At 59.4% G+C, this 27026-nt stretch overlaps 2 protein-coding genes across 4 annotated transcripts; one reads left to right on the top strand and one right to left on the bottom strand.

Moving 5' to 3' along the window:
* Positions 1-4151: 4151 nt before the first annotated feature.
* Positions 4152-7792, bottom strand: LOC115912502 (fer-1-like protein 5). The gene is made up of 12 exons (XM_030964085.1): positions 7708-7792; positions 7500-7555; positions 7334-7425; positions 7149-7257; positions 6946-7077; positions 6727-6855; positions 6590-6652; positions 6425-6475; positions 5313-5343; positions 4955-5070; positions 4740-4872; positions 4152-4156 (listed from the first exon to the last, which is right to left on the bottom strand). The coding sequence occupies exons 1-12, from the start codon at positions 7790-7792 to the stop codon at positions 4152-4154; spliced, it is 1002 nt and encodes a 333-aa protein (XP_030819945.1).
* Positions 7793-8491: 699 nt separating this feature from the next.
* On the top strand, positions 8492-26808 carry KANSL3 (KAT8 regulatory NSL complex subunit 3). Of its 3 annotated transcripts, XM_030964226.1 has the most exons (21): positions 8492-8739; positions 9645-9815; positions 10564-10654; positions 11228-11413; positions 11527-11658; positions 12209-12325; positions 12674-12775; positions 12881-12952; positions 14012-14086; positions 14955-15112; positions 15558-15621; positions 16054-16254; positions 16886-17039; positions 18581-18658; positions 20107-20295; positions 22247-22325; positions 23982-24130; positions 24748-24860; positions 25568-25790; positions 25903-26027; positions 26586-26808. In XM_030964226.1, exons 1-21 carry the CDS (start codon positions 8507-8509, stop codon positions 26586-26588), a joined length of 2715 nt encoding a protein of 904 aa, XP_030820086.1. In that variant the 5' UTR covers positions 8492-8506; the 3' UTR covers positions 26589-26808. The 3 variants fall into 3 exon arrangements, with proteins under 3 accessions (XP_030820086.1, XP_030820084.1, XP_030820085.1); XM_030964224.1 differs by lacking the exon at positions 20107-20295; XM_030964225.1 differs by lacking the exons at positions 18581-18658; positions 20107-20295.
* Positions 26809-27026: the final 218 nt, after the last annotated feature.

Raw genomic sequence — 27026 nt, 5'->3', positions numbered from 1 at the left:
TCCCTAGATCCTCCTCATCCCATTTCCATGCCCTCCGGAATGTCCCACTGCCCCCCAAAGTGTCCCAAAGTGTCCCAAATCCCCCAAACCCGCACTGCCAGCCCCGTTTCCCCCCCAGATTCGGGATCCCCCGGCCCCAAACCCCGAGGTTGGGATTTGGGATCTCTCACTCGCAGTCCCGTTCCAGCTCCCGCAGCAGCTTCGTCCTGATGGCCCCGGCCGTGTCCCCGCGGTGTCCCTGCAGCTTGGCCAGGTTCTTCTCCTGGGAACGGCCCCACAATGTCCCCAAAGGGATTTGGGGTCAATCCCACCCCAAACCATTCCCACACGGGTTTGGGATTGATCCCACCCAGATTTGGGATCATTCCCACTCTGATTTGGGATCATTCCCACTCTGATTTGAGATCAGTCCCACCCAGATTTGGGGTCAGTCCTGCCCGGATTTGGGACCATTCCCCAGCTGGATTTGGGGTCAATCTCACCCCAAACCATTCCCACACGGGTTTGGGATCGATCCCACCCCAAACTGCTCCCAAATGGATTTGAGGTCGTTTCCACCCCAAACTGCTCCCATATGGATTTGGAATCAGACACAGTCCAAACTGTCCCCAAAGGGATTTGGGGTCAATCCCACCCCAAACCATTCCCCAGCTGGTTTGGGGTCAATCCCACCCCAAACCATTCCCACATGGGTTTGGGATCGATCCCACCCAGATTTGGGATCATTCCCACTCTGATTTGGGATCAGTCCCAGCCAGATTTGGGATCAGTCCCACCCAGATTTGGGGTCAGTCCTGCCCGGATTTGGGACCATTCCCACCTGAGTTTGGGGTCAATCCCACCCCAAACCATTCCCACATGGGTTTGGGATCGATCCCACCCAGATTTGGGGTCATTCCCAGCTGGATTTGGGATCATTCCCACCCTGATTTGAGATCAGTCCCAGCCGGATTTGGGATCAGTCCCACCAGAATTTGGGATCATCCCCACCCGGATTTGGGGTCAGTCCTGCCCTGATTTGGGGTCTCACCAGGTGCTGGCACAGCGCTCGCAGGAGGTTCAGGCTGTCCCAGCGGTGCCCGGCGTCCTCCCACTGCGAGGTGACAGCGGCCACCGGTTTGTCCCCAAACCACGGCAGGTAGTGGTAGAGGTTCCCTAAATCCGGCAAAATTGGGAATATTAGGAAATTCGGGATCAGGACGGACCCAGCCCCGCTGCTGAGGGGTGGCTGGGGCTTCCTGGGAGGTGTCACGGGATCATCAGAGATTCCCAAGGTGTCCCCTGATCCACAGGTGACATCTCCCAGTGACACCCAATCCATGTCCCCAACACCCCAAAAGCACCCCAAAACCACCTCAGCCCAGGGCGTCCTTGCAGCACCCCAAAATCCCCCCAAAATCACCCAAAAAAATCCCAAAGCACCCCAAAACCACCTCAGTCCAGGGCGTCCTTGCAGCACCCCAAAATCCCCCAAAATCACCCAAAAATCCCAAACCACCCCAAAATCGCCTCAGCCCGGGGCATCCTGGCAGTGCCCCAGAACACCCCAAAGTAACAGAGAATCACCCCAAAAACACCCCCAAAACACCCCCAAACACCCCAAAATCCCCCAAACCACCCAGTCCCTCCCACACACGCGGATCAAACCCTCCCACAATTACACTAATTAACCAATCCCAGCAATTCATCGCTCGCCCGCTGTCTCCCCGCTTCCCTCCCCAAGTCCCGCCGCCCGCGGGGAGGTGACAACGGCCCCGGTGCCACCCGGGGCTGTCCCCGCTCACCGTGGGACGCGGGCAGGGCGGGCGCGGTGGCGGCCGCGGCGCTGCCCATGCCCAGCTCCAGGCTCAGCGCCTCGGGCCCGCCTGGCACCGCCGTGGCCGAGTGGAAAAGCCCGCAGAGCCCCAGCTGGCAGCGGGGCAGGCGGCTCTGCGGCGAGGAGAGACCCCGAAAGCGCTCAGCCGGCCCCGCGGGGCGCGGGTGGCACCGGCCCGAGGTGTCCCCGTGTCCCCACCGTGTCCCCACCGTGTCCCCACCTGCGCCCGCTCGGCGTCCACGGGGGCGACGGCGTCGCGCTGGCGCCCGGGCGGGGTCCCCGTGTGGGTGCGGAGCTCCAGCAGCAGCCGGCCCCGGTAAACCGGCCCCGAGTCCTGCGGAACGAGCCCGGGCTTGTGGGGTGTCCCACGGCCACCCCAAATGTCCCACTGTGCCCTAAAGTCCCGGCCCAGCAATTCCTGTTTTCAATCAAATGCCCCATTCTCTGGTACCCCCATCCCATTTTCACCCCATTCTCCATTTCCCCCACCCCATTTTCATCCCAAATGTTCCATTGTCCCCTAAAGTCCTGCCCCAGCAATTCCTGTTTTCCATCAAATGCCCCATTCTCCGTTTCCCCCACCCCATTTTCATCCCATTCTCTGTTACCCCCATCCCATTTTCATCCCATTCTCCGTTTCCCCATCCCGTTTTCACCCCATTCTCTGCTTTCCCCATCCCATTTTTCATCCCATTCTCTGTTACCCCCATCCCATTTTCACCCCAAATGTCCCGTTGTCCCCTAAAGTCCTGCCCCAGCAATTCCTGCTTTCCCTCAAATGCCCCATTCTCTGGTACCCCCATCCCATTTACCCCCCATTCTCCATTTCCCCCATCCCATTCCACCCCAAAAGTCCCACTGGCCTTGAAAACATCCCAAATTCCCTTTCCCCCTCCCCAAACCCTCACTGACAAGCCCCACAACCCCATTCCCCCTCCGACCCCCCTGTTTCCTCCTGCATTGCCCCATTCCCACCCCGAACATCCCACGGCTCTCAAAACCCCTTCCTTTGCCCCGATAACTCCTGATTTTCCCCCCAGATGCCCCATTGTCCCCCCAAAACCCCATTTCCCCCAAATCCTGCTCCGTACCCTGGCAGCGTTCGGCCGGGGGCCGTAGAAGGGCAGGAAGCTGGGCCCGAAGGAGGGGTAGAACCCGGGGGTCCCCTCTGGGGGCAGAGAAAAGGGGGTTCAGGGTGGGGAGGGGGCTCAGGGTGGGCTCTGGCTAATGGGGACCCCAAAAAGGGACGGCCCCGCTCACCCTCGAGCTCGTCGGGGTCCCGGGAGATCTGCGACAGCCTCAGGGTGGCCCTGCCCACGGCTTTGCTCCGGCACGACCTGGGGGGGCACAGTCAGGGGTCCCCCGAACGCGGGGGGGTCCCCAAACCCGAGGAATGACCCCTAATCCTGGAGATGTCCCCCAGAGCCGAGGAGTGTCCCCTTAATCCCAGGTGTATCCCCCCAGACCCGCAGGGTGTCCCCCAAACCCTCGGGACGTCCCCCAAACCCACGGGGTGTCCCCCAAACCCGAGGAATGTCCCCTAATCCCGGGGATGTCCCCCAAACCCACGGGGTGTCCCCCAGACCCTCGGGACGTCCCCCAAACCCTCGGGGTGTCCCCCTCTCACCCCCGCAGGATTTCCAGCAGGATCTCGTCACAGATGGGCGGCAGCTGCGGGGACAGAACAGCGCCGGGTGTGGCTGTGGAAATGGGGGCGTCCCCCTTTTTGGGGTACCCCTGGTTTGGGGCCGGGGGCGCTCCTCACCCGCAGGGGGAAGAACAAAACCTCGTTCCACTCGGGGCTGGCATCGGCGGGCACGCCGCGGGTGCAGAGCTGCGGCGGGGACAGCAGTGAGCCCCCGAAAGGATCGGGCACCCCCAGGGCACCCCCAGGGCACCCCCAGGGTCCCCGGGCACCCCAAATTCCCGGCCGGCGCTCACCGTCCTGCCCGCAAAGCCGACCCGCACCGACACCTTCAGCGAGCCCGCGGCGCCGCCCAGGCACGGCCGCGCCGGCTCTAGCGCAAGGGGATGGCGAGCGGCGAGATTTTGGGGGGTCCCCAAATCCATCCCCACCCCAAATCCCCACCCGGTTCCCACCCTGCGGCAAGCAGGGGTCCCTAAATGCACCCTTCGCCCCAAATTCCCCGTGTTCCCACTCAGTGTGGAGCAGGGGGGTCCCTAAATCCACCCTTCGCCCCAAATTCCCCCATGCCCACTTTGTGATCAGAAGGAGGGTCCCCAAACCCACGCCCACCCCAAATTCCCGGTGTCCCCACCTTGTGGCAAGCAGAGGGTCCCCAAATCCACTCTTTACCCCAAATCCCCGGTGTCCTCACCCTGTGGTGAGCAGGGGGATCCCCAAATCTGCCTCCATTCCAATTCCCAGGGTCTCCACCCCCAAACCTGCGTGTCTCCACGCCAATTCCCCGTGTCCCCACAAACCCCAATGTCCCCACCCCAATCCCGGTGTCCCCATTCCAATTCCCGGTGTCCCCATCCCAATTCCTGATGTCCCCACCCCAATTCCCATGGTCCCCACCCCAATTCCCAATGTCCCCACCCCACGCCCCGCTGTCCCCACCCCAAATCCCGGTGTCCCCACCCCAAATCCCGGTGTCCCCACCCCAATTCCCGGTGTCCCCACCCCAATTCCCGGTGTCCCCATTCCAATTCCCGATGTCCCCACCCCACACCCCTCAGGAGCTGGTGTGGTGTGGTGTGGGTGTCCCCACCCCAATTCCCGGTGTCCCCGTGCCACACCCCGATGTCTCCACCCCAATTCCCGATGTCCCCACCCCAATCCCCGATGTCCCCACCCCATTCCCGGTGTCCCCGTGCCACACCCCGATGTCCCCACCCCACATCCCGATGTCCCCACCCCAATTCCCGGTGTCCCCACCCCAATTCCCGGTGTCCCCACCCCACGCCCCGCTGTCCCCACCCCGCGGCAGGTCCTCGCCGCGGAACACGCGGATCTGCAGCGTGGTGGCGCAGGGCGGTGGCCGCAGCAGGTTGGCCTCCACATCCTCGTCCCCCGCCGGCACCTCCTGCTCCTGGGGGTGGGGAGGGGGGAGGTGACAGCCTGGGGACCCCGCAGGAGGGATTTGGGGGCGCGGGGGAGGGCGGGGCGCTCACCTGGGCGCGCTCTCCGGCGCGGCGCACCACCAGGCTGACCTGCAGGAAGCCCTGCGAGCGGCCGTCGCGGTGCCGCGGGTGCTGCAGGCTCAGCCACTTCCCGCTCAGGCTGCGCCCTGCCCCGCGGGGGACACGGGGACACCGCGGTCACCTCCTCACCGCCTGAAACCTCCCCGAAACTTCGCACGGTGCTCCCCCAAAATGAGGCTTCAGCCCTGGCCGGGGCCTGCCAGAAACGCCTCCCAAAATGCGTCACCCCAAAATGCGTCACCCCAAAATGTGTCACCCCAAAATGTGTCACCCCAAAATGCGTCACCCCAAAATGCGTCACCTACAGCCACCCCAGCCCTGTCGTTACCTGGGGCAGAGTAGATGGTGCCGACATCGAGCTGTGGGAACGGCAAAGGGGGTGAGAGTGCTCTGGCAGCCCATTCCCAGTGCCCCATTCCCAGTGCCCCATTCCCAAATCCCCATTCCCAGTGCCCCATTCCCAGTGCCCCATTCCCAGTGCCCCATTCCCAAATCCCCATTCCCAGTGCCCCATTCTCAGTGCCCCATTCCCAGTGCCCCATTCCCAGTGCCCCATTCCCAAATCCCCATTCCCAGTGCCCCATTCCCAAATCCCCAATTCCAAACTCCATTCCCAAACCCTAATCCCCAATGGCCAAACCCCAATTCCAATCCCCATTCCCAATCCCCCTTTCCAGACCACCCATTCCCAAACCCCCAATCCCAATGCCCCAATCCCAATTCCAAACTCCCAAACCCCCAATCCCAATCCCCCATCCCCAAACCCCCAATCCCAAACCCCATTCCCAATCCCCCAGTGCCCCAATCCCCCAATCCCCCAAACCCCCAATCCCAAACCCCCATTCCCAAACCCCCAGTGCCCCAATCCCCCAATCCCCCAAACCCCCAATCCCAAACCCCATTCCCAATCCCCCATCCCCAAACCCCAATCCCAATCCCCCATCCCCAAACCCCATTCCCAATCCCCCAAACCCCAATCCCAAACCCCATTCCCAATCCCCCATCCCCAAACCCCAAACCCAATCCCCCAATCCCAATCCCCCATCCCCAAACCCCATTCCCAATACCCAAACCCCAATCCCGAACCCCCAATCCCAAACCCCCAATCCCAAACCCCAATCCCAATCCCCCAATCCCAATCCCCCATTCCCAAACCCCCAATCCCAAACCCCATTCCCAATCCCCCATCCCCAAACCCCAAACCCAATCCCCCAAACCCAATCCCCCAATCCCAATCCCCCATCCCCAAACCCCATTCCCAATCCCCAAACCCCAATCCCGAACCCCCAATCCCAAACCCCCAATCCCAAACCCCAATCCCAATCCCCCAAACCCCCAATCCCAAACCCCCATTCCCAAACCCCCAATCCCAATCCCCCATCCCCAAACCCCATTCCCAATCCCAAACCTCAATCCCATTCCCGGTCCCCCCCTCCTCACCTCGAAGACGCCGATGACGGGCTTGGTGCAGATGTTTGGTGAACGCAGCACCTGGGACAGGGCAGGGGACATGGCTGTCCCCGTGCCCTTGTGTTCCCGTGTCCCTGCCCCTGTCCTTGTCCCTGTCCCTGCTCCTGTCCCCCCGGTGCCACCTCTCCGTCCCACCTGGATCTGGATGGGCAGCGCCACCAGCTGCTCCGGCGTCATGTGGAAATCCTGGCAAAACACCTAAAGCCCGGAGAAGGGACAGTGAGGCGGGCCGAGGGACAGTGGCCGTGCCCGTGTCCCCTCGGCGGTGTCACCTCGTTGAAGTAGGGGTTGTTCCCGCTCTGGCTGCGGCTGCGGAAGTTCTGCTTCCCGATGTGCACCCTCACCACGGGTTTGATGGCATTGCCCCGCAGCTGGCGGCCCTTGATGACCCTCACCCGCACCTGCGGGGTGGCACTGACGTGGTGGCACTGACGTGGTGGCCGCCAGGGGATGTCACCGCCCGGCTGCCACCGTGCCCGTGGGTGCCATACCTGGAAATCCTCTTTGCTCTCCTCGGGTGCCACCCCCGGCGGCTCCAGGGCCACCTGGCCGCGCTCGGTGGTGACAGGGACGTCCCCGGCCGCGCCGTGCGGGTCGTGGTAGCAGCGGAGGGTGACGGTGCACTGCGAAGGGACAGTGACACGGGGACAGTGGCAGCCCGGGGTGCTGCGGGGCACTGCGGGGCTGGGCTCACCCCCGTGGGCCGGTCCCGGTGGTCCAGCAGCGGGATGTCCCTGACGGCCATCGGCAGGCTGGGGTTGGCCACCAGCTCGCCCAAGGACACCGTGGTGGCACCCAGGTCCCTGCGGGAGGGGGACACGGTGAGGGTGGCCCTGGTGAGGGGGTGGCCGCAGGGTGTCCCCCCAGGCTGGCGCTCACCCCTGGGGCAGCAGGCAGTCCCCACGCCGCAGGCGCAGGCCCAGCGTGTCCGTGGCGCTCAGGGGACGCGTGTGCAGCGGCCACACCAGCTCCTGAGGGGGTGACACGGCTCAGGGGGTGACCCCATGGCCCTGTGCCACCACGGGCCGCGCCGGGGCCACCTCACCTCATTCCAGGTGAGGCTGCGCTCCTCGGGCACCACCTGGGTTCTCCTGGGGACACCTGGGTGGGACAGGAGGGGTGGTGGCACCTCAGGATGGGGACACGGGGCACCGGCCACATGCACGGGCAGCGAGCGTGGCCATTGCCACACGGCCGGTGCCAGCGGTGCCATGGCGGGTCCCACGCCCGCGGTGTCCCCAACCCCGCCGTACCTCGGAAGCAGACGGACAGCAGGACACCGGGACCGAAGCCGGTGGCCCCGGGAATGCGGACGGCGACCACGTGGCACCGCAGCATGGCCACGGAGCGCTGGCACCGGGGACAGAGCTGTCACCAGGGGGTGCCACCAACGGGACACCCCCGAGGCGCTGTCACCGGGGATGGCTGCAGGTTTGTCACCAAGGGGGTGCCACCAAGGTGCCACCCCCGAGGCGCTGTCACCGGTGGCAGGTGTGTCACCAGGGGGCGCCACCAAGGTGCCACCCCCGCGGTTCGGGCACCGGCGGCAGGTGTGTCACCGAGGGGCTGCCACCGCAGTGCCAGCCCCAGGTGCCACCAGCCCTCCGGCCAGCAGCACGGCGGTTGGCTCGCCGTGTCCGAGTGCCAACGGCGGGTGGCGGCGCGGGGGCTGTCACCGGTAACTGCGTCCCCGTGTCCCCACGCGGGACGCTCCGTGAGCCCGCGGGAGCGCGCAGCGTCCTGCGCGGGGGCTGGAGGAGCCTGGGGTGTCCCTTCCCGCGGGGACATTCCTGGGGACATTCCCCCATCCCCGCGGGTCCCTTCCCACGGGGACATTCCGCGATTCCCACGGGGACATTCCCCGGGCCCCCCGGGAGCGCGCACACAGAGGAGAGGCGGGAGCGCGCCCGGCGCACGCGCGCTGAGGAGAGGCGGGAGCGCGCCCGGCGCACGCGCGCTGTGGAGAGGCGGGAGCGCGCCCCGCGCACGCGCGCTGAGGAGCGGGCGGCGGCGGCGCCGTGAGGGGAGGGCGGAGGGGGCGGGGCTCCCGCCATGTCGCAGCGCGCCGGGGACCGCGATCGCGACCGGGAGCGCGAGCTGCAGTGGTCGGCCCGCAGGATGGGCACGTCGCTGCTGCTGCAGCTGTCGGCGCACGAGCGGGAGCTGGACCTGGTGTGCCTCGACCACAGCTACGCCAAGCCCTGGAGCGCGCACCCCGACGCCAGCGCCGCCCGGCCCGCACGGCTCCTCTTCCTCACCCCGCGGAGGCACCTCGGCAGCGCCCCGTGAGAGCCCGGGCGGCGGAGGGGACGGCAGGGGGGGAACTGGGGGGGTCCTGTGGGGCTCAGGGGCCTGTGAGGGGAAAGGAGGGGGTCCCGTGGGGCTGTGAGGGGAAAGGAGGGGTCCTATGGGGCTGTGAGGAGAAAGGAGAGGGTCCTGTGGGGTTGAGGGAGCCTTGTAAGCCTGAGGGGGAAACTGGGGGGGGTCCTGTGGGGCTGAGCGGCATGTGAGGGTAAAAGAAGGGGTCTTGTGAGGCTGAGGGGGAAGTTGGTAGGTCTCCTGTAGGGCTAAGGGGTTTTGAGGGGAAAGGAAGAGGCTCTGTGGGACTGGGGGCAGCCGTTTGGGGTCTGCCGGGGGCCTGAGGGGTGAGGAGGAGCGGGGCTGTGAAGGAGGAGCTGGGAGGTCCTGTGGGGCTGGGGGTGGTCATGAGGGCGAGTGGGGGAATTGTGAGGGGGAAACTGCGGGCCCTGATGGCCTGGGGGTGGTGAGTCCTGATGGGTGAGGAGGGCACTGAGGAATTTCGGTTTGGGGTGTCCAGAGGTCTCAGTTTGGGGGTCCAGGGGCCCTCATTTGTGGACTCCAGCAGTCTCAGTTTGGGGCTCCAGGGGTCTCAGTTTTGGGGCTCTAGGTTTGATGGTCCAGGATGCTTGGTTTGGTGCTTCAGGGAGATCGGTTTGGGGCTCCAGGATAGGTTTGATTTGGGGGCCCAGCGATCTCATTTTGGGGTGTCCAAGATGCTTGGTTTGGTGCTTCAGGAGCTGCCAGTTGGTGGCCCAGGAATACCAAGATCCCTGGGTCGATCCCACTCTGTGCATCCCTGGGAGCGCTGCCCAAACCCCCAGGGACCCCCAAACCCCCTGGATGCCCTCGGGGTGCTCCATCCTTGCCCTGACCGCCGTGTGGTTGGCAGGGAGGCCGATGTCCCCATCGACGTGGAGACGGTGACGCCGACGCCGGTGCCGCTGTACGACAACCAGAAGGCTCGGAGCGTGATGAACGAGTGCGAGCGGCACGTCATGTTCGCCCGCACCGATGCCGACGCGCCCCCGCCGCCCGACGACTGGGAGGAGCACGTCAACAGGTGGGGATGTGGGCTGGGAATGGGGATAGGGGCTGGGAATGGCAGGGGATAGGGGCTGGGAATGGGAATAGGGGCCGGGAATGGGAATATGGGCTGGGAATGGGGCCGGGGATGGGAATATGGGCTGGGAATGGCATGGAATAGGGGCTGGGAATGGGAATAGGGGCTGGGAATGGGAATAGGGGCCGGGAATGGGAATAGGGGCCGGGAATGGGAATATGGGCTGGGAATGGCATGGAATAGGGGCCAGGAATGGGAATATGGGCTGGGAATGCTAGGCAATATGGGAATGGGAATATAGGCCGGAAATGGCAGGGGATATGGGAATGGGAATATGGACTGAGAATGGCAGGAATATGGACTGAGAATGGGAATATGGGCTGGGAAGGAGGACTATGTAAACGGATGGGAGTATGGGCTGGGAATGGGAATCTGGGCCGGGAATGCCATGGAATCCAGACTGGAAATGGCGGGGAACAGCAGGGAATCCAGACTGGGAATGCGATGGAATCCAGGTGCCATGGAATCCAGGCTGGGAATGGCAGTGAGTCCGGGCTGGGAATGGCAGGGAATGCCAGAGAATCTGGGCTGGGAATTCCAGAGAAAGGGGATCCAAGCTGGGAATTCCAGGGAATGGGGATCCAGGCTAGGAGGAGCACATCAACAGGTGGGGTGGCAATTCCAGAGCAGAGGAAGCAGGAATGGTTTGGTGATTTTGTGAGTGACTCTACTGTGTCTGTCCCCGCAGGACGGGCTGGACCATGGCCCAGAACAAACTGTTCAACAAGATCCACAAAGCGCTGCAGTCGGACAGGCTGGCCCGCCTGGCCAACGAGGGGGTGAGAGGGGCTGGGCTCCGGCCTTGCCACAAAACCTGGGGCGGTCAGCGTGGGAGTTGTGGCCCTGGGGTGGCCTTGAGGAACAGGCAGCTCTGGGCTTTGTGGGTTTTGTGGGACCATAGAATGTCCTGGGCTGGAAGGACCCACATGGATCATCAGTGCCACCCCTGGCAGCCCTGCACAGATACTCCGAAATCCCACCCTGGGAACCCTGCACAGACACCCCAAAATCCAAAGGCTCCTGGAGCTCCGGCAGCCTCAGGGCTGTGCCCATTCCCTGGGCAGTGCCCAGCACCCTCTGGGACAGAACCTTTCCCACACTCCAGCCTGAGCCTGCCCTGGCCCAGCTCCAGCCATTCCCTGGGTCCTGTCCTTGTCTCAGGGATCAGAGCTTCCCCTTGGAAGTTCTGGATTGCTCTGAGGGCTCCCCTCAGCCTCCTCCTCCTCAGACAGATGTTGTCTTTGCTCCAGATGTTTGGGCAGCCCACACTGACAGTTCTCTAGGGATGAGGCTGCAGTGCCACGCTCCATCTCCCTTCCCCTGAACTGTGTTTTGGGAATTCCTGCTTCCAGGCCTGCAACGAGCCCGTGCTGAGGAGGATTGCCGTGGATAAATGTGCCCGCAGGGTGCGCCAGGCCCTGGCCAGCGTCAACTGGGACACCAAACTCATCCAGTGGCTCCACACCACGCTGGTGGAGACCCTGAGCCTGCCCGTGCTGGCTGCATACCTGGATGCCCTGCAGACCCTGAAGGGAAAGGTGATGAAAGCGGGGGGAGGCTTGGCTGTCACAGCTGGCAGAGGGGAGAGGCTGGAATTGTTGTCCTGTGGTTTGGGTGCGCTTTCTCAGTCCCCCCTGGCCTCTGTTTGCAGATCCCCGTGCTGATCGACAGGATGCTGCTCTCCTCCACGACCAAGACGGGAGCAGCAGGGGCTGAGGCGCTGTCCCTGCTGCTCAAGAGACCCTGGGACCCTGCAGTGGGTGTCCTGTCCCACAATAAACCAGTGAGTGCCCTGGGGGCTGTGGGGGTCTCATGGCAGCTTCAGTCTCCCCATGCTCTGCCTCTGTCCTCTCCCTGGGCTCTTCTGCCCCAGATTTACACCTGCTCTGAGAATGGAAGGGACCCAGCAGGATTAGCAGTCCAACGTGTCCTTGCACAGACACCCCAAAATGCCACCCTGGCAGCTCTGCACACCCGAAAATCCAAAGGCTCCTGGAGCTCCAGCAGCCTCAGGGCTGTGCCCATTCCCTGGGCAGTGCCCAGCACCCTCTGGGGACAGAACCTTTCCCAGAATCCAGCATGAACCTGCCCTGGCCCAGCTCCAGCCATTCCCTGGGTCCTGTCGCTGTCCCAGGGAGCAGAGACCAGAGCTGTCCCTCAGAAAGGAGAGTCCCTTCTGTTGGAGAAATTCTCCTGGGCATCCTGAGGGAGCTTTGGCTTGGGAAAACAATCAATGAAGGAGCTGTGCAAGATCCTTCCCTCTTCCTCATGGGGCAGGGAGGCCTTTCCTGGGAGCGCTGCTGTCCCTGACAGGCTCCTGTTGGACCTTGCAGAGCAAACTGCCCGGATCCCCCCTGATCCTCATCGCCTCCTCCGGCCCCGCCAACTCCCTGTTCCCCACGTCCCGACGGCACCGCTTCTGGCAGTCGCAGCTCTCCTGCCTGGGAAAGGTCTGTGGGGCTGGCTCTGTGGGGTTCCTCTGTGGGGCTGGCTCTGTGGGGTTCCTCTGTGGGGCTGGGGCTGCCTCTGTGGGGTTCCTCTGTGGGGCTGGCTCTGTGGGACTGCCTCAGTGGGGCTGGATCTCTGGGGTTTCTCTATGGGGCCGGATCTGTGGAGTTTCTCTGTGGGGCTGGATCTGTGGGATTCTTCTGTGGGACTGCCTCAGTGGGGCCGGCTCTCTGGGGTTCCTCTTTGGGGCTGATCTGTGGGGTTCCTGACGCTGTCCCCAACCCTGCTGGCTGGTTTTGCCATTGTCCCCAGCCCTGCTGGCTGTCCCTGATGTCCCCTGTCTCTCACAGGTGATCCCCATTGCCACGTCCCTGCTGAACAATGGCAGCGGGGTGGGGGTGCTGCAGTGCCTGGAGCACATGATCGGCGCTGTCAGGGGCAAGGTGGCCGAGGTGAGGGACAGCAGGAGGTCCCCCTGTGCCCCCTGCCCCCGATGCCACCCTGGGCATCGCCCCAGCGTCTGTCCCAGCTCTCCAGCTTTGCTTTGTGTCCCACAGATCCACAACCACTTCTCTCACAAGCAGATCATCCTGATCGGGTGGAACACGGGTGCCTTGGTGGCCTGTCACGTGAGTGCCCCGGTGCTCTGTGTCCTGGGGGGGCACAGGAGGGGTGTGGGTCTGTTAGAGCAGGTCCAGAGGAGGCCACGGAGCTGCTCCAGGGCTGGAGCCTCTGGAGCTGGGCTGGGAGAGCTGGGAATGGTCACCTGGAGAAGGGAAAGCTCCAGGGAGAGCTGGGAATGGTCACCTGGAGAAGGGAAATTCCAGGGAGAGCTGGGAATGGTCACCTGGAGAAGGGAAGGATCCAGGGAGAGGGATGTCACCTGGGGAAGGTCCAGCAGATTGCTGGGAATGGTCACCTGGAGAAGGAAGGATCCAGGGAGAGCTGGGAATGGTCATCTGGGGAAGGGAACTGGGAATGGTACCTGGGGAAGGAAATTCCAGGGAGCTGGGAATGTACTAAAAGGATCAGGGAGAGCTTCAGCACATTCCAGGGCTGAAGGGGCTTCCAGGAGAGCTGGAGACTGGGATAGGGAATGGAGGGACAGGACACACGGAATGGCTTCCCATTGGGAAAAGAGGGATTTAAATGGGATATTGGGAAGGAATTCCTGGCTGGGAGGATGGAGAGGGGCTGGGCTGGAATTCCCAGAGCAACTGGGGCTGCTCCGTCCTGGGAAGTGTCCCAGGCCAGGCTGGAGCACCTGGGACAGTGGGAGGTGTCCCTGCTAGGGGATGGGATGGGCTCCAAGGTCCTTCCCAAACCATTCCAGAGTTCTGTGATTCTCCCAGAGCCCCTTGGCAGCCTCAGCTCAGAGCTGGATTTCAGTGACTGCTGAGGTTCTCTCTGTCCCTGTGCTCATTCCAGGGCCTGGCTTTGACCTCTGTGTTGTGGGCCCTTTGCAAATTGAGTCATTTAATCACTGTGTTAATTACCAAGGTGTTGCTATTAAGGTCTTTCTGTGCCTGGCAGGAGCCTGGCAAAGCAGCCTTCATTCCTGGGGTCTGCTGGGCTCTGGGGATGCTGCCCTGAGATGGGAAATGTCCCTGCTGGGCTCTGGGAATGCTGACTGATGGGATGTGTCCCTGCTGGGCTCTGGGAATGCTGACTGCTCTCTCCCTGCCCAGGTTTCTGTGATGGAATATGTCACTGCTGTCGTGTGCCTTGGCTTCCCACTGCTCACCGTGGATGGCCCCAGGGGGGTAAGGACCAGATTGAGCTAGTTAAAGAGCTCTGCTTGTCTTTAAACTTCCCTGGCTTGTTTTGTAGAATGGTTCCTGGATAATTGGCTGGTTTTTTGAGAGAATGTGGGTGACTGTTGTTTGGAGGAGCTGTTGCTCTCAGAGGAGGGACTGTAGCAATCCTGGTGGGATTCTTGATCCATGGCTGGTGTGAGGAGTGCTCTTGCCTTGTCTCTGCCGTGGTGGGGTTTTGGAGCTCCTTTCTGGGGGCCCCATGTCCCTCATTATCCATGGCCTGGATCCATCATTATCCATGGCCTGGATCCATCATTATCCATGGCCTGGATCCATCATTATCCATAGCCTGGATCCATCATTATCCATGGCCTGGATCCATCATTAGCCATGGCCTGTGTCCATCATTATCCATGGCCTGTGTCCATCATTATCCATGGCCTGTGTCCCTTGTTATCCACGGCCTGGATCCATTATCCCTGTCCTGTGTCCCTCTTTATCCCTGTCCTGTGTCCCTCTTTATCCCTGTCCTGTGTCCCTCATTATCCCTGTCCTGTGTCCCTCCTTATCCCTGTCCTGTGTCCCTCATTATCCCTGTCCTGTGTCCCTCATTATCCCTGTCCTGTGTCCCTCATTTTCTGTGTCATTTCCACGGAGCCCACATTTGTCCCTTTTGGCTGTGACTGGACAGGGACTGGTGATGGACACAGCCAGGCTGGGAAGTGGCTCCTTCCAGGGCCAGTGGAATTCCTTTGGAAAGGCTCCATTTTCTGCAGCTCAAGCAGAGTTTCCCTCTGGCCTCAGTAAATCCCTCACCCCTGGCACCTCCTCAGCCCCATGCCAGGCTTGCAGCTCCATCCCTGCCCTGTTGCAGGATGTGGATGATCCCCTGCTGGAGATGAAGACGCCGGTGCTCTTCGTCATCGGGCAGAACTCCCTGCAGTGCAACGTGGAGGCCATGGAGGATTTCCGGGAGAAGATCCGGGCGGACAACAGCTTGGTGGTGGTGGGAGGAGCAGATGACAACCTCAGGTGAGGCTCTGCCAGCTGGGCTCTGTCCTCTTGGGAATTCTGGGCAGCACCATGGGGATGCCAACCCCATATCTGGTGTTGGAACGAGGTGGGAATTGCATGGGAATACTCCAGACTTGTCTGTGTTGGGAATAACTGCAGGAAAAACCTGCATGGGAATGGGCCTGACCTAGGGCTGGGCTTGATTTAGGGCTGCACCCAGCAGCACAGAGGAACTTTAGGAGCATCACAGGAGTCAGGGATCTCTAGCAGTGAAAATCCATAAAGGAGAGGAAAGAAAGAAACCTTAAACTGACACTGGGTGTGAAGGCAGAGCTCTGAAATGTCAGGCTGGCTTTGCAAAATGCTTTGGGGAGTTGCAAAAAGGATCTTTGTCCTCATCAGGTGAAGAATGCTTGTGGAAAAGTGTGGATTTCCACCTGTTTTGGTTCTTTTTTTCCCCTAGGATAAGCAAAGCCAAAAAGAAGGCAGAAGGCCTGACCCAGAGCATGGTGGACAGGTGCATCCAGGTACCCACAGGGATCAGGCAAAGGAAGGAGGCAGTGCTGGAGTGCCCCAGGTTACAGCAGGGATGGGTTGGATTGGAGGGAATCTTTTGCTGAGGGGGGTTTGGAAGGGAGGTGTGAGATCCCTGGGGGTGCCCCTTAACCTGAGCAGGTTCCTGAGTGTCCCAACACATCTGCTCGGGGCCACAGCAGCATTTTGGGAGAAACCACTGTGGTTTTTCCCCACAAGTCCTAAATCAGTGCTTTGTGAGCTTCACTGAGAAATCTACATTCTCTCTGTGAGCTTTTGGGGATTTCCTGCAGAATTCCAAGCCCGCAGAGCCTTACCCTTGCATCCCCTTGGGAATGCTTCATTTCCTTGCTTCGAGCTGTGGAGATCCATTGCTCAGAGACCTGCCCAGCACTGAATCCCAGTGTTTCTCCCCAAATTCCCAGGATGAGATTGCAGACTTCCTGACAGGGGTGCTGACCCGGGCCGAGAGCCACTCGGGCTCCGAGCCCCGCGACCTGGACGCTGAGAGGAAGAAGAAACCCCGTGAGTGCAGCAGGAGGGACCTGTCCTTCGAGCTGCCCGAGAGGAGCAGCAGACCCGCCTCCCCTGCAGCCAAAGTGCCAGCCTCACCCTCAGGCTCCGAGGTGGGGGCTCTTCCCAGCCTGATTCCAGCTGGGGGTGGGCAGAGAGGGGGTTTTGTGCCACCAGAATCTCCCAAATCTGTGCTGAGATTGGGAGAGGGAGGTGAGAGGGTACCCAGGGGGATGTGGCCTCAGGAGAGGCTTAGATGAGAGATTTGGGAAAATTAAATCTTGCAGATGAGAGATTTGGAGAAATTAAATCTTCCAAATCTGTGCTGAGCATTGGGAGAGGGAGGTGAGAGCATACCCAGGGGAATGTGGCCTCAGGAAAAGGTTTAGATGAGAGATTTGGGAAAATTAAATCTTCCAAATCTGTGCTGAGCATTGGGAGTGGAGGGTGAGAGGGTACCCAGGGGGATGTGGCCTCAGGGGAGGTTTAGATGAGAGATTTGGGAAAATTGTCTCATGGGAAGCTTTGGAACAGGCTGGTGGAGTCACCAGCCCTGGCATGTTCAAAGCACAGCTGGATGTGGCCCTGGGGGACAGGGCTTGGTGGTGACCCTGCTGTTGACAATGGCACTTGATCCTGAAGGTCTTTCCAGCCTTAAAACTCCCAGGGTTCTCACGGTGAGGGGAATGAGTGCTCAGGGCTGCCCCAGGCAGACGTGGGCTGAGTGTCTGTCTGTCCCGGCAGGACCTGTCCAGCGTGTCCAGCAGCCCCACGTCCAGCCCCAAGACCAAGGTGGCCGCGCTGGCCCTGCCCAAGCCCAGCCAGGTGGGCCCCACGCAGCTGCAGAGGAGGCAGGTGCCCAGGCCCGACGCTGTCCTGACCCACAAGCAGGCACAAGGTAACTCCCTGCAGCTTCCCCACCCTTCCAGCTGCTGCAGTTTTGGGTTTTCTCTCTCTCTGGACCTGTGTAGGTTTTTATTTTCTCTGTCCTGTGTTGAATTCCAAGCTCCCCGTGGCAGCTTTCTCTGCAGCTCAGCGCCTGTCACTGCCTAGGAGGGTTGGAATTGGGTTGGAAATGGTGTTTCTGCAGCTTGTGGAGCCTTGCTGCTGTTGGAAATGGGAAGGATTCTCTCTCTGGCTGACCCTGTAGCTGTGCTCTGATCCTTTTGGGACACCCTGGGCTGGTGTCTCCTTCAGGGCTGCCTGGGGAGACACTGAAGGTTGAGGCTGTTGAATTGAGGTGGAAACTGTGGGATTTGGAGAGTTCCAGAACCATCCTGTGGAAAACCTGCTGTGGAGAAAGGAACCAGCTTGAGCTGTAAGGTTTTGTGGTTTTGGTTAAAAACGCTCAATCTGGTGAACTTTGGGAGTTCAGGGAGTGGCTTTTGTGGCTGAAGATCCCTCCTGGCAAATTCCAGCAGCACCTGGGGGATGGCTCTGCATCCTCCTTTCCTTCTTTGCCGTGCTCAGGACAGACCTGGACAGGTGTCACCTGCAGCAGTGACCCTGCACATCCATCAGTGTCACCTGCAGCAGTGTCACCTGCAGCTGTGACCCTGCAGCAGTGACCCTGCACATCCATCAGTGTCACCTGCAGCAGTGTCACCTGCAGCTGTGACCCTGCATGCCCATCATTGTCACCTGCAGCAGTGTCACCTGCAGCAATGTCACCTGCACATCCAGCAGTGTCACCTGCAGCAATGTCACCTGCAGCTGTGACCCTGCACATCCATCATGGGCTCCAGGGGGAAGCTGGAGCTTGGATCTGCCTTCATTGCTCAGCCCAGGGACTGAAGGGTTGTGTTCCTGAGGGAGGCACTTCCCAGGTGACACAGGGGACGCAGGAGGAGGCTGGAGCTGTGTCCTGGTGCCTGGTTTTGTTGGGAATAAAACCAGGGGTGGTAATTCCTGGTGCCTGGTTGTGTCAGAAATGCTGGGGTATTCCTGGTGCCTGGTGTGTCAGGAATGCTGGGGTGATTCCTGGTGCCTGGTTCTGTCAGGAATGCTGTGATTATTCCTGGTGCTTGGTTTTCTCGGGAATGCCGTGGTGATTCCCATCTGGAGCTGCTCAGGGCACTGCTGGCTGCCATCTCCAGCTGCTCTCAGGTCCTTGGTCCAGCCCAGCCCTGCCCAGCCCTGCCCAGCCCAGCCCAGCCCAGCCCAGCCCAGCCCTGCCCAGCTCAGCCCAGCCCAGCCCAGCCCAGCCCAGCCCAGCCCAGCCCAGCCCAGCCCTGCTCTCCTCTCAGCACTGTCCCCCTGGCCGTGTCAGGCTCTTTGTTGGAATGAGCCAGCCCAGGATGTGCTCCCATGGCTGGATCTGTCCTGTCTGGAGCTCTGCCTGCTCCAGGGTCCCCTCTCAGTGTCACAGCGGTGTCCCCAGAGCCCCTGGCCCCTGCAGAGCCGGGCTGTGATTCTGTGATTCTCTCTGATTCATTTCAGCTCAGTTTGCTGCTTTTCTGAAACAAAACATGCTGGTGAGGAAAGCTCTTCCTCCTGGCACCTCCTCATGTCTCTTTGGTGAGTATCTCCTCACCCCTCGCTGGCTCTGCCTGTCTCCTTCCTTCTCTCTGTCTCTGCTGCCTTCCTCCATCATCCTCCTCTTCCTCTGGGGCTGTGTCCCCACCGTGTCCCCTCGTCCCCTGCTTTGTGCTTCTCTGCTCTTTGGAGCTCCAGCCCAGGGCCCTCTTTGCCAGCAGAGATCTCAGGCTTTGCTGAGCTCCTCCTGCCCCCAGGGATAAATCTCAGGCTTTGCTGATGGGTCAGTGATGGCCTTGGGAAGGCCCTGATGGATCAGGAATGGCTTTGGGAAGGCCCTGATGGATCAGGAATGGCTTTGGGAAGGTCCTGATGGATCAGGGGTGGCTTTGGGAAGGTTCTGATGGATCAGGGGTGGCTTTGGGAAGGTTCTGATGGATCAGGGGTGGCTTTGGGAAGGTTCTGATGGATCAGGGGTGGCTTTGGGAAGGTTCTGATGGATCAGGGGTGGCTTTGGGAAGGTTCTGATGGATCAGGGATGGCGTTGGGAAGGTTCTGATGGATCAGGGATGGCGTTGGGAAGGTTCTGATGGATCCATGATGGCTTTGGAAAGGTTCTGATGGATCAGGAATGGCTTTGGGAAGGTTCTGATGGATCCATGATCGTTGGGAACGTTCTGATGGATCAGGGATGGCTCTGGGAAGCTCCCAAACAGAGCTCCCAGGGGACACACAGGGACACAAAGGGACACAGCTGGCTCCCAGGGCACACAGAGGACACAGCTGGCTCCCAGGGGACACAGGGGACACACCAGGGTCCCTGCCCGTGCTCTGAGGGACACCTGGTGCCCATGACGTGCCACTCGCTCCTGCCTGGCTGCTGGCCCTGGGCTGGGGCTCTGGGGCCTGCAGGGCTCTCCTGGAAGCTTTGGGAACGTTGGGAATTCTCAGCATTCCGGGCTGGGGCAGGGGGGCTGTGCCCCAGCGCTGGCAGGTGTGGCTTGGCAGGCTGGGGCAGCTCGTGGCCGTGTCCCTGGGCTGCTCCTGGGGCTCCTCTCTGCTTTTTGGGGTCCCCCTGGCCTCGGGGAGCTCTCAGCTCTGGGCTTTCTGCCCCAGGCCCTGCTGTGTGGGGTTTTGGGGGCTCGGCTTTGCTGCAGCACCTCCTTGGCTTTGCCTGGTGCCTCTCAGACCCTGCCCAGCTCCTGGAGGGGACCTGGGGGATCCTCTGTGCCTGTGCTGGAGCTGCAGCTGAGCTCTGACCCTCTGTGCCTGCCAGAGCCAGGATTTTGGGGTGCAAATGTCCCTGTGGGGCTGAGGCAGCCGTGCAGAGCCAGGGCAGCCCTGGCAGCCCGTCCAGCTGTGGGGTCTCAGCGGGTTCCTGTGCACAGGAGCTGGGCAGGCTGGCACAGAGGGAGCTGTGCATGGGCATGTTCCCCTCCTGGCACCCCGAGCACCCTGGGCACTCCAAGAGCCCCTTCTGTGTCCCCCAGTTCCGGCGGCCCCCCAGCACTCGGAGGGGGCTGACAAAGGTGATGTGAGAGTGCAGCTGAAGAGGCAGCAGAGCCCCAGCCCGACCCCTCCGTGCACCAAAACCTCCAAACGAGCCAAAATCAAGGTGACCATTGTGTCCCACGGAGATGCCACGGGCACCGGAGCAGCCCTGAGCACCCAGGCTGAAAGTGAGTTGGCACCTGGCTGTGGCACTGGCAGGGCCTGCTGGGAGGGAGCTGCGCTTTGTTAGGCCTGGCTTTCCTTAGTCCTGCTCTCTCCTCGGCCCTGCTCTCTCCTTGGCCCTGCTCTCTCCTTGGCCCAGCTTTTTGGAGGATTTAGCTGCAGGGAAAGATGGAGACTCCAGGTGTGAGTGAGTGGCTGGGGGGGGGCCTTGGCAGGAGCCATTTTTCCACAATTCCACACTCCTGAGAAACAGCCTGGAGCTGGGAGGGATTCCTGCACCTCCCTCTGCTCAGGCACCTCCCTCTGGAGGCCTGGAGCTGCTGCTGGGAGCGGGATGGGTGCTGGTGCTACTGGGAGCAGGATGGATACTGGTGCTGCTGGGAGCAGGATGGATACTGGTGCTGCTGGGAGCAGGATGGATACTGGTGCTGCTGGTGCTGGGTTCTGGTGCTGCTGGGAGCTGGGCTGGTTGCTGGTGCTGCTGGTGCTGCTGGGACTGCGCTGCGGTTCTGGTGCTGCTGGGGCAGAGGTGGGTTCTGGTGCTGGAGGTGCTGGTCCTGCTGGTGCTGCTGGGAGCACGGTTCTGGTGCTGCTGGTGCTGCTGGGAGCTGGGTTCTGGTGCTGCTGGGAGCACGGTTCTGGTGCTGCTGGTGCTGCTGGGAGCACGGTTCTGGTGCTGCTGGGAGCTGGGTTCTGGTGCTGCTGGGAGCTGGGTTCTGGTCCTGCTGGTGCTGCTGGGAGCAGGATGCATACTGGTGCTGCTGGGAGCTGGGTTCTGGTCCTGCTGGTGCTGCTGGGAGCCGGGTTCTGGTGCTGCTGGGAGCTGGGTTCTGGTCCTGCTGGTGCTGCTGGGAGCTGGGTTCTGGTCCTGCTGGTGCTGCTGGGAGCACGGTTCTGGTGCTGCTGGGAGCTGGGTTCTGGTCCTGCTGGTGCTGCTGGGAGCAGGATGGATACTGGTGCTGCTGGGAGCTGGGTTCTGGTCCTGCTGGTGCTGCTGGGAGCAGGATGCATACTGGTGCTGCTGGGAGCTGGGTTCTGGTGCTGCTGGTCCTGCTGGGAGCTGGGTTCTGGTGCTGCTGGTGCTGCTGGTGCTGCTGGACCCCTCTCTCTGCGTTCCTCCCGCCTGGACCCCGCTGCTGCCCGAGGGATCGTGGTGAAGCTGCTCCCTCTGGAAGAGTTCTGTGCCCTCCAGATCCCCCCCCCGGCCCACTCTGCTGATCCCCCTGGGCTGGAGTGTGGCAGGCAGCCCTGGGATCCGCATCCCAGCAAATCCCAGCTGCCATCCTGCCTCTGCACCTGGAAAATGCCCAGGAAGAGCTGGTGGGCTCCATCTTCCTGCCACAAGACACAAATCCACGTCCTTCTGGAAGGTTTCACTTCATCTTCTGGCAGCTTTGAAACCCTCTGCTTTCCAGAAGCAATTTTTTTTTTTTTTAATTTTATTTTTAATTTTCCCAACTTTACTTCTTTCCACAGAAAGGAAATGAGTTGCAGAAGTAAACATGAACCCAAACGAGAATTGCCTCTTTGCCAGGAGGAATGCACAAGGAAGGAATGCAGTTGTATCCCCCAGTGCTGCAATAAACAAATGAACAAATTCCGTGACTTGTCGCATCCCTGTGTATTTTGTAAAGTGTCTTGAAGCAAGAATCCTTACAAAATCACCCAGATCCCAGCCATCCACCCACGGAACAGGAGGGGATTTGTGGAGAGAGCCTTTAGGAGAGAGATTTGCATTTGGTGGCAGGGCCCTGAGGCTCCTCAGGGATTTCAGGAGGCGATTCCTTCCCTCCCGCCTCTGGAATTCCATATTTCGTGTGTTCTAACTGGATTTTGCTCCTCCCAGTCTGGGATTCCTGCAGAAGATGCTCTGGGAGCTGGATGGGTGCTGGAAGAAGGGGGATCCCAGCGGGTTTGTGGGGACAGGAGCTGAGCATTCTCCCTTTTGTTTTGCAGTTGTCTCCGGGAAGCCGCTGCCCCTGGGCCAGGCCGTGTCCAGCACCAAGGAGCTCTCGGGGCTGCTCTCCACCCCCAAGTGAGTGGGAATTGGGGAATTTTGGGGTCTTTCTGTCCTGCACGGGGAGTTTTCTGGCATGAAGGAGGCTCTGGGGCTCCTGGAAGCTCCAGTGGGGCCTGGGGGTGGAGGTGCTGTGGCTGTGTCTGCTGGGCTTTCCCAGCCTCAGGTTTCTCGCTGTCTTTGGGGTGGCTTTGGCAGAAATTCTGAGTTCAGTCCTTCCCTTCTGGCACCTTTGCAATGCAAAGGAACACTTTTGTTGCAAGATCCTGTGATCTGGGATAGGAGAGGAAGAAGAGCTGGTTTTAAGTAAATAAAATTTATTTTATATATAAAACATACGTAAATATATTTTATAAATCAGTTAATATTATAAATATTCATAAAGATATTTTATTTATCTATTTTTTATGTAAATATATATAAAATTTAAAAATATAAAATTAAATTCTAAATAAAAATATATCTTATAAATAGATTAATTTTAGAAATTAATTAATATTATAAATATCCATAAATATATTTTATTTGTATATTTTATATGTAAATATATATATAATTTAAACATATAAAATTAAATTTTAAAGAAAATATATCTTATAAATATATTAATTTTACAAAATAATTAATATTATAGATTTTCATAAATATATTTTATGTATATATTTTATATGTAAATATATATAATTTAAAAATATAGAATTAAATTTTAAATAAAAATCTATTTTATAAATATATTAATTTTATTAATCAGTTAATATTATAAATATCCATAAATATATTTTATTTATATTTTTATATGTAAATATATATAAAATTTAAAAATGTAAAATTAAATTTTAAATAAAAATATATTTTATAAGTATAATAATTTTAGAAATTAATATTATAAATTTTCATAAATATATTTTATTTATATATTTTATATGTAAATATATATAATTTAAAAACATAAAATTAAATTTTAAATAAAAATATATCTTATAAATAGATTAATTTTAGAAATTAATTAATATTATAAATTTTCATAAATCTATTTCATATATATATTTTATATGTAAATATATATATAATTTAAACATATAAAATTAAATTTTAAAGAAAATGTATTTTATAAATATATTAATTTTATGAATTAATTAATATTATAAATAGTCAGAAATATATTTTATTTATATGTTTATACATATATAAATTTAAAACTATAAAATTCAATCTTAAATAAAAATATATTTTATAAATATATTAATTTTAGAAATTAATGAATGTTATAAATATTCCGAAATATATTTTATTTATATATTTTATACATACAGATATATATATATATATATAGAGATATATATAGAGATAGATATATATATATATATATATATATATAATATTTAAAAATGTAAAATTAAATTTTAAATAAATAAAAAGTGGGGTTAGGCAGGGACAGTGCCCTGCAGGCTCGGTGCCTTTGGGGCAGGGTGCCCCTCGAGGTGAACGCAGCCCCCAAGCTCTCTCCCACTTCAGAAATCCTTGGATTTGGCTGCTGCCCTGGAAGCTTCTCTTGCAATTGATGATTTTTAGGGTTTTGCCCAGCCCAGCCCAGCTCAGCTCCCTCAGCCCTGGCTGTCGGGGCAGTGCCAGCTCCGTGCCAGCCCTCACCGGGGTCTCTCCCTTCCCTTTTAGGCTGAGCTCAAGCGCGGAGGCCTCGCTGAGCCCGGCCCAGCCCGGCGTCCCCAGCAGCAGCTCCGCCCCCAGCGCCTTCCACGCCCTGCAGAGCCGGCTGGTGGCCGGCGGCAGCCACGGCCTGCCCGCGCAGCCCGCTGCCCTGCCAGGTACCGGGAGCTCCCCGGGGCTGGGGGAGCCTCTGCTCATCCTGCCCGGCCCGGCTGCGCTGGGGCTGCTGGGCATTGTGTGTGGAACAGCAGCACCCCAAATCCTGCTGTGCCCCACGGCCGCCCCTCTGTGGCTCCGCAGGGAAATGGGGCTGGGCCGGGGGGTTTGGGGTGGGATTTGGGAAAGGGGCTGGCCCCAGAGGGTGCTGGGCACTGCACCAGGAAACGATGGGGTCGGCACAGGGATGCCCCAGGGTTGGATTTGGCTGCAGGGATGCCCAGGAAACTTTGGTATTGGTTCCAGGGGGGTGTCTGTGCAGGGTTCCCAGGGATGCCCAGGGTGGATTTTGGGGTGTCTGTGCAGGGATGCCCAGGGTGGATTTTGGGGTGTCTGTGCAGGGTTGCCCAGGGTGGGATTTGGGGTGTCTGTGCAGGGCTGCCAGGGCTGAATTGGATGATCCCTTCCCACTCAGGACATTCCCTGATCCCATAAACGAGCTGTGGGAGGATCCCCAGTGCTCTCAGGTTGAAGAACAGCTCTGCAGCCCCAGGCCAGCCCCGGGATTTGGTGCTGGTGACCCCTCCCAGGCTGACCTTGTCCTTCCCTGGGTTTTCAGGGGCAGCCTCTGCCAGCAGCCTGCTCCAGGGGCTGAGCTTCAGCCTGCAGGACATGGGCACCAAGGCCTCCAGCCTGGCCCCCAGCGCGGCCGCCGCCGGCTCACCTGTGCAGGTGAGGAGCCCCTGGGGACCCCGCGGGGCAGGGGAGGCTTTGGGGGGCAGAGGGAGCCTGGGTGGGACAGCAGGGCTGGCTCTGGGTGCTCCTGAAAGGGCTGTGTGAGGAGCTGCTTGTGTGCAGGCAGCCCCAGCCTGCTGAGCTGGGGGGGATCACTGGGAAAAGCCACGCTGGCCCCTCTCAGGGTCCCACTCAGAGCTGCAGGAGGGATCAGTGATCATTCCCTGGGAAAAGCCACGCTGGCCCCTCTCAGGGTCCCACTCAGAGCTGCAGGCTGGGAGGGACAAATCCACCAGGACCAGCCCTGCCTGGAGAAGTGTGAGACCCTCAAGGGTTCTGCTGGAGAGGGGAGTGGCCGTCCTGGCCTGGCCTGGGCCTGCAGGAGCTCAGTGTGCCCCTGTCCTTGCAGAGCTCGACCCATCCTGGCCCTGCAGGAGCTCAGGGTTGCCCCTGGCCCTGCAGGAGCTCAGTGTGCCCCTGTCCTTGCAGAGCTCGACCTGGCCTGGCCCTGCAGGAGCTCAGGGCTGCCCTCTGGCCCTGCAGGAGCCCATCCTGGCCCTGCAGGAGCTCAGTGTGCCCCTGTCCTTGCAGAGCTCGGCCCATCCTGGCCCTGCAGGAGCTCAGGTGTGCCCTGCAGAGCTCAGGTGTGCCCTGCAGAGCTCAGCCTGTGCCCTGCAGAGCTCAGGTGTGCCCTGTCCTTGCAGAGCTCGGCGCTGAAGGCCCCTGCAGCCCTGCAGGGCCTGGCTGCCCTCAGCACAGACGCCACGGGCTCCGTGGTTCGCACCATCCCCGTGGCCACCTCGCTGGCGCTGGGGGCCTCGGCCAGCGGCAAACCCACGGCCATCCACCAGCTGCTGAGCAATGGAGGGCTGGCCAAGCTGGCCAGCAGCCTGCCAGGGCTGGCCCACATCTCCAACCAGGCTGCAGGTGAGTGAGTGACACACACGGAGGGAGGGAGGTGCTGCTGGTACCTGGAGCCCCGTTTGGAGGTGGCCTCCACCATCCCTGTGTCTCTGGGACATCTCTGTGTGCTCTGCAGGCCTCAAGGCCCCAGCCACCATCACGGTGACACTGCGGGGACAGCCCGGCCGCGTGGGCACCCTGAGCCAGGCGGGGCTGGGCACAGCTCAGCCCCAGCTGGAGGAGCAGCCCCAGGGCCCTCAGGTAAGGGGGACACCTCTCCTTGCTCACCTGGGCAGCTCCTGACCCTGCCAGGTGTGGCTGCTCCATCTCTGGGGTGTCAGGAGGGGGTGACAGGAGCCAGGGCATTGTCACTGTGTCTGTTCAGGTTTGATTGTCCTCGATACCATGGAATCGTGGCATGGTTTGGGCTGAAAGGGACCTCAAATTCCACCCAGGGCCTTTTTTAGGCTGAGAGGGACCTCAAATCCCACCCAGGGCCCTTTTGGACTCAAAGGGACCTCAAATCCCACCCAGGGCCCTTTTGGGGCTGAATCCTGGGGATCTGAGCAGGGAAATGCTCCCTGGGGATCTGGGAATGGAGCAGTCCCAGTTTGGGTGCTGGATCTGGGAGTAGTCCCAGTTTGGGATCCTGGGGCTCTGGGCACCCTGGCAGTGGAGCTCTGCCAGTCTGGGCATTGTGGCTGCCCTGCCTGGGCTGTGCCAGTGCCGGGGGATGAGCCAGGCTCAGGGTGGGGCAGCTGTGCAGCCCGGGGTGGGCAGGATGTCCCCAGAGCACTGACCCTGTCCCCTTGTCCGCAGTGAGCACCACGGAGCTGGCAGCGCTGCCTGGCTGTGGCAGTGCCAGGGCTGCCCTGTGCCAGCCTGGGCACCCCTCGGTGGCACCTGGCCTGCAAGGCACCTCCAGGACACTCTGGGGACACTTTGTGGGGCTGGCCAGCAGCAGCCACGCTGTCCTGGGGGCTGTGGGGACCCCCAGAATTCCTGGAGGGTGGGAAAGGGGGCGTGTTTTTCTGGATTTGTTGGTGTTTAATAAAAAATTCCTTTTTTTAATAGTTGGGTGTTTTTTTTAATTTTGTTGTGCTTTTGGACTGAGTTTGTGGCCGTGGCCACTCTGGAGATGGTTTTTGTTGGGGGTGGATTTTGTGAGTGCTGAAGGATGGAGGGGCAGAGCAGGGAAGGATCCAGGGAAGGATCCTTGCTGGGCACCTCCCTGAAATAACCTGAGAATCTCCTGAGTGA

This window comes from Camarhynchus parvulus, chromosome 22, assembly GCF_901933205.1.
Source record: "Camarhynchus parvulus chromosome 22, STF_HiC, whole genome shotgun sequence".
Taxonomy (NCBI): domain Eukaryota; kingdom Metazoa; phylum Chordata; class Aves; order Passeriformes; family Thraupidae; genus Camarhynchus; species Camarhynchus parvulus.
The sequence above is the reverse complement of the archived record's forward strand: the minus strand, read 5'-3'. Positions and strand labels throughout refer to the sequence as shown.

Excerpts from the sequence above, each read along its gene's own strand:
- LOC115912502 (XM_030964085.1), bottom strand. The coding sequence starts at position 7,792 with ATGCTGCGGTGCCACGTGGTCGCCGTCCGCATTCCCGGGGCCACCGGC. Across the intron at positions 7,556-7,707 it reads GCTGTCCGTCTGCTTCCGAG|GTGTCCCCAGGAGAACCCAG; the intron begins GTACGGCGGGGT and ends TGTCCCACCCAG. Across the intron at positions 6,653-6,726 it reads ACAACCCCTACTTCAACGAG|GTGTTTTGCCAGGATTTCCA; the intron begins GTGACACCGCCG and ends TCCGGGCTTTAG.
- KANSL3 (XM_030964226.1), top strand. The coding sequence starts at position 8,507 with ATGTCGCAGCGCGCCGGGGACCGCGATCGCGACCGGGAGCGCGAGCTG. Across the intron at positions 12,326-12,673 it reads AGCTCTCCTGCCTGGGAAAG|GTGATCCCCATTGCCACGTC; the intron begins GTCTGTGGGGCT and ends TGTCTCTCACAG. Across the intron at positions 24,861-25,567 it reads CCGCCGGCTCACCTGTGCAG|AGCTCGGCGCTGAAGGCCCC; the intron begins GTGAGGAGCCCC and ends CTGTCCTTGCAG.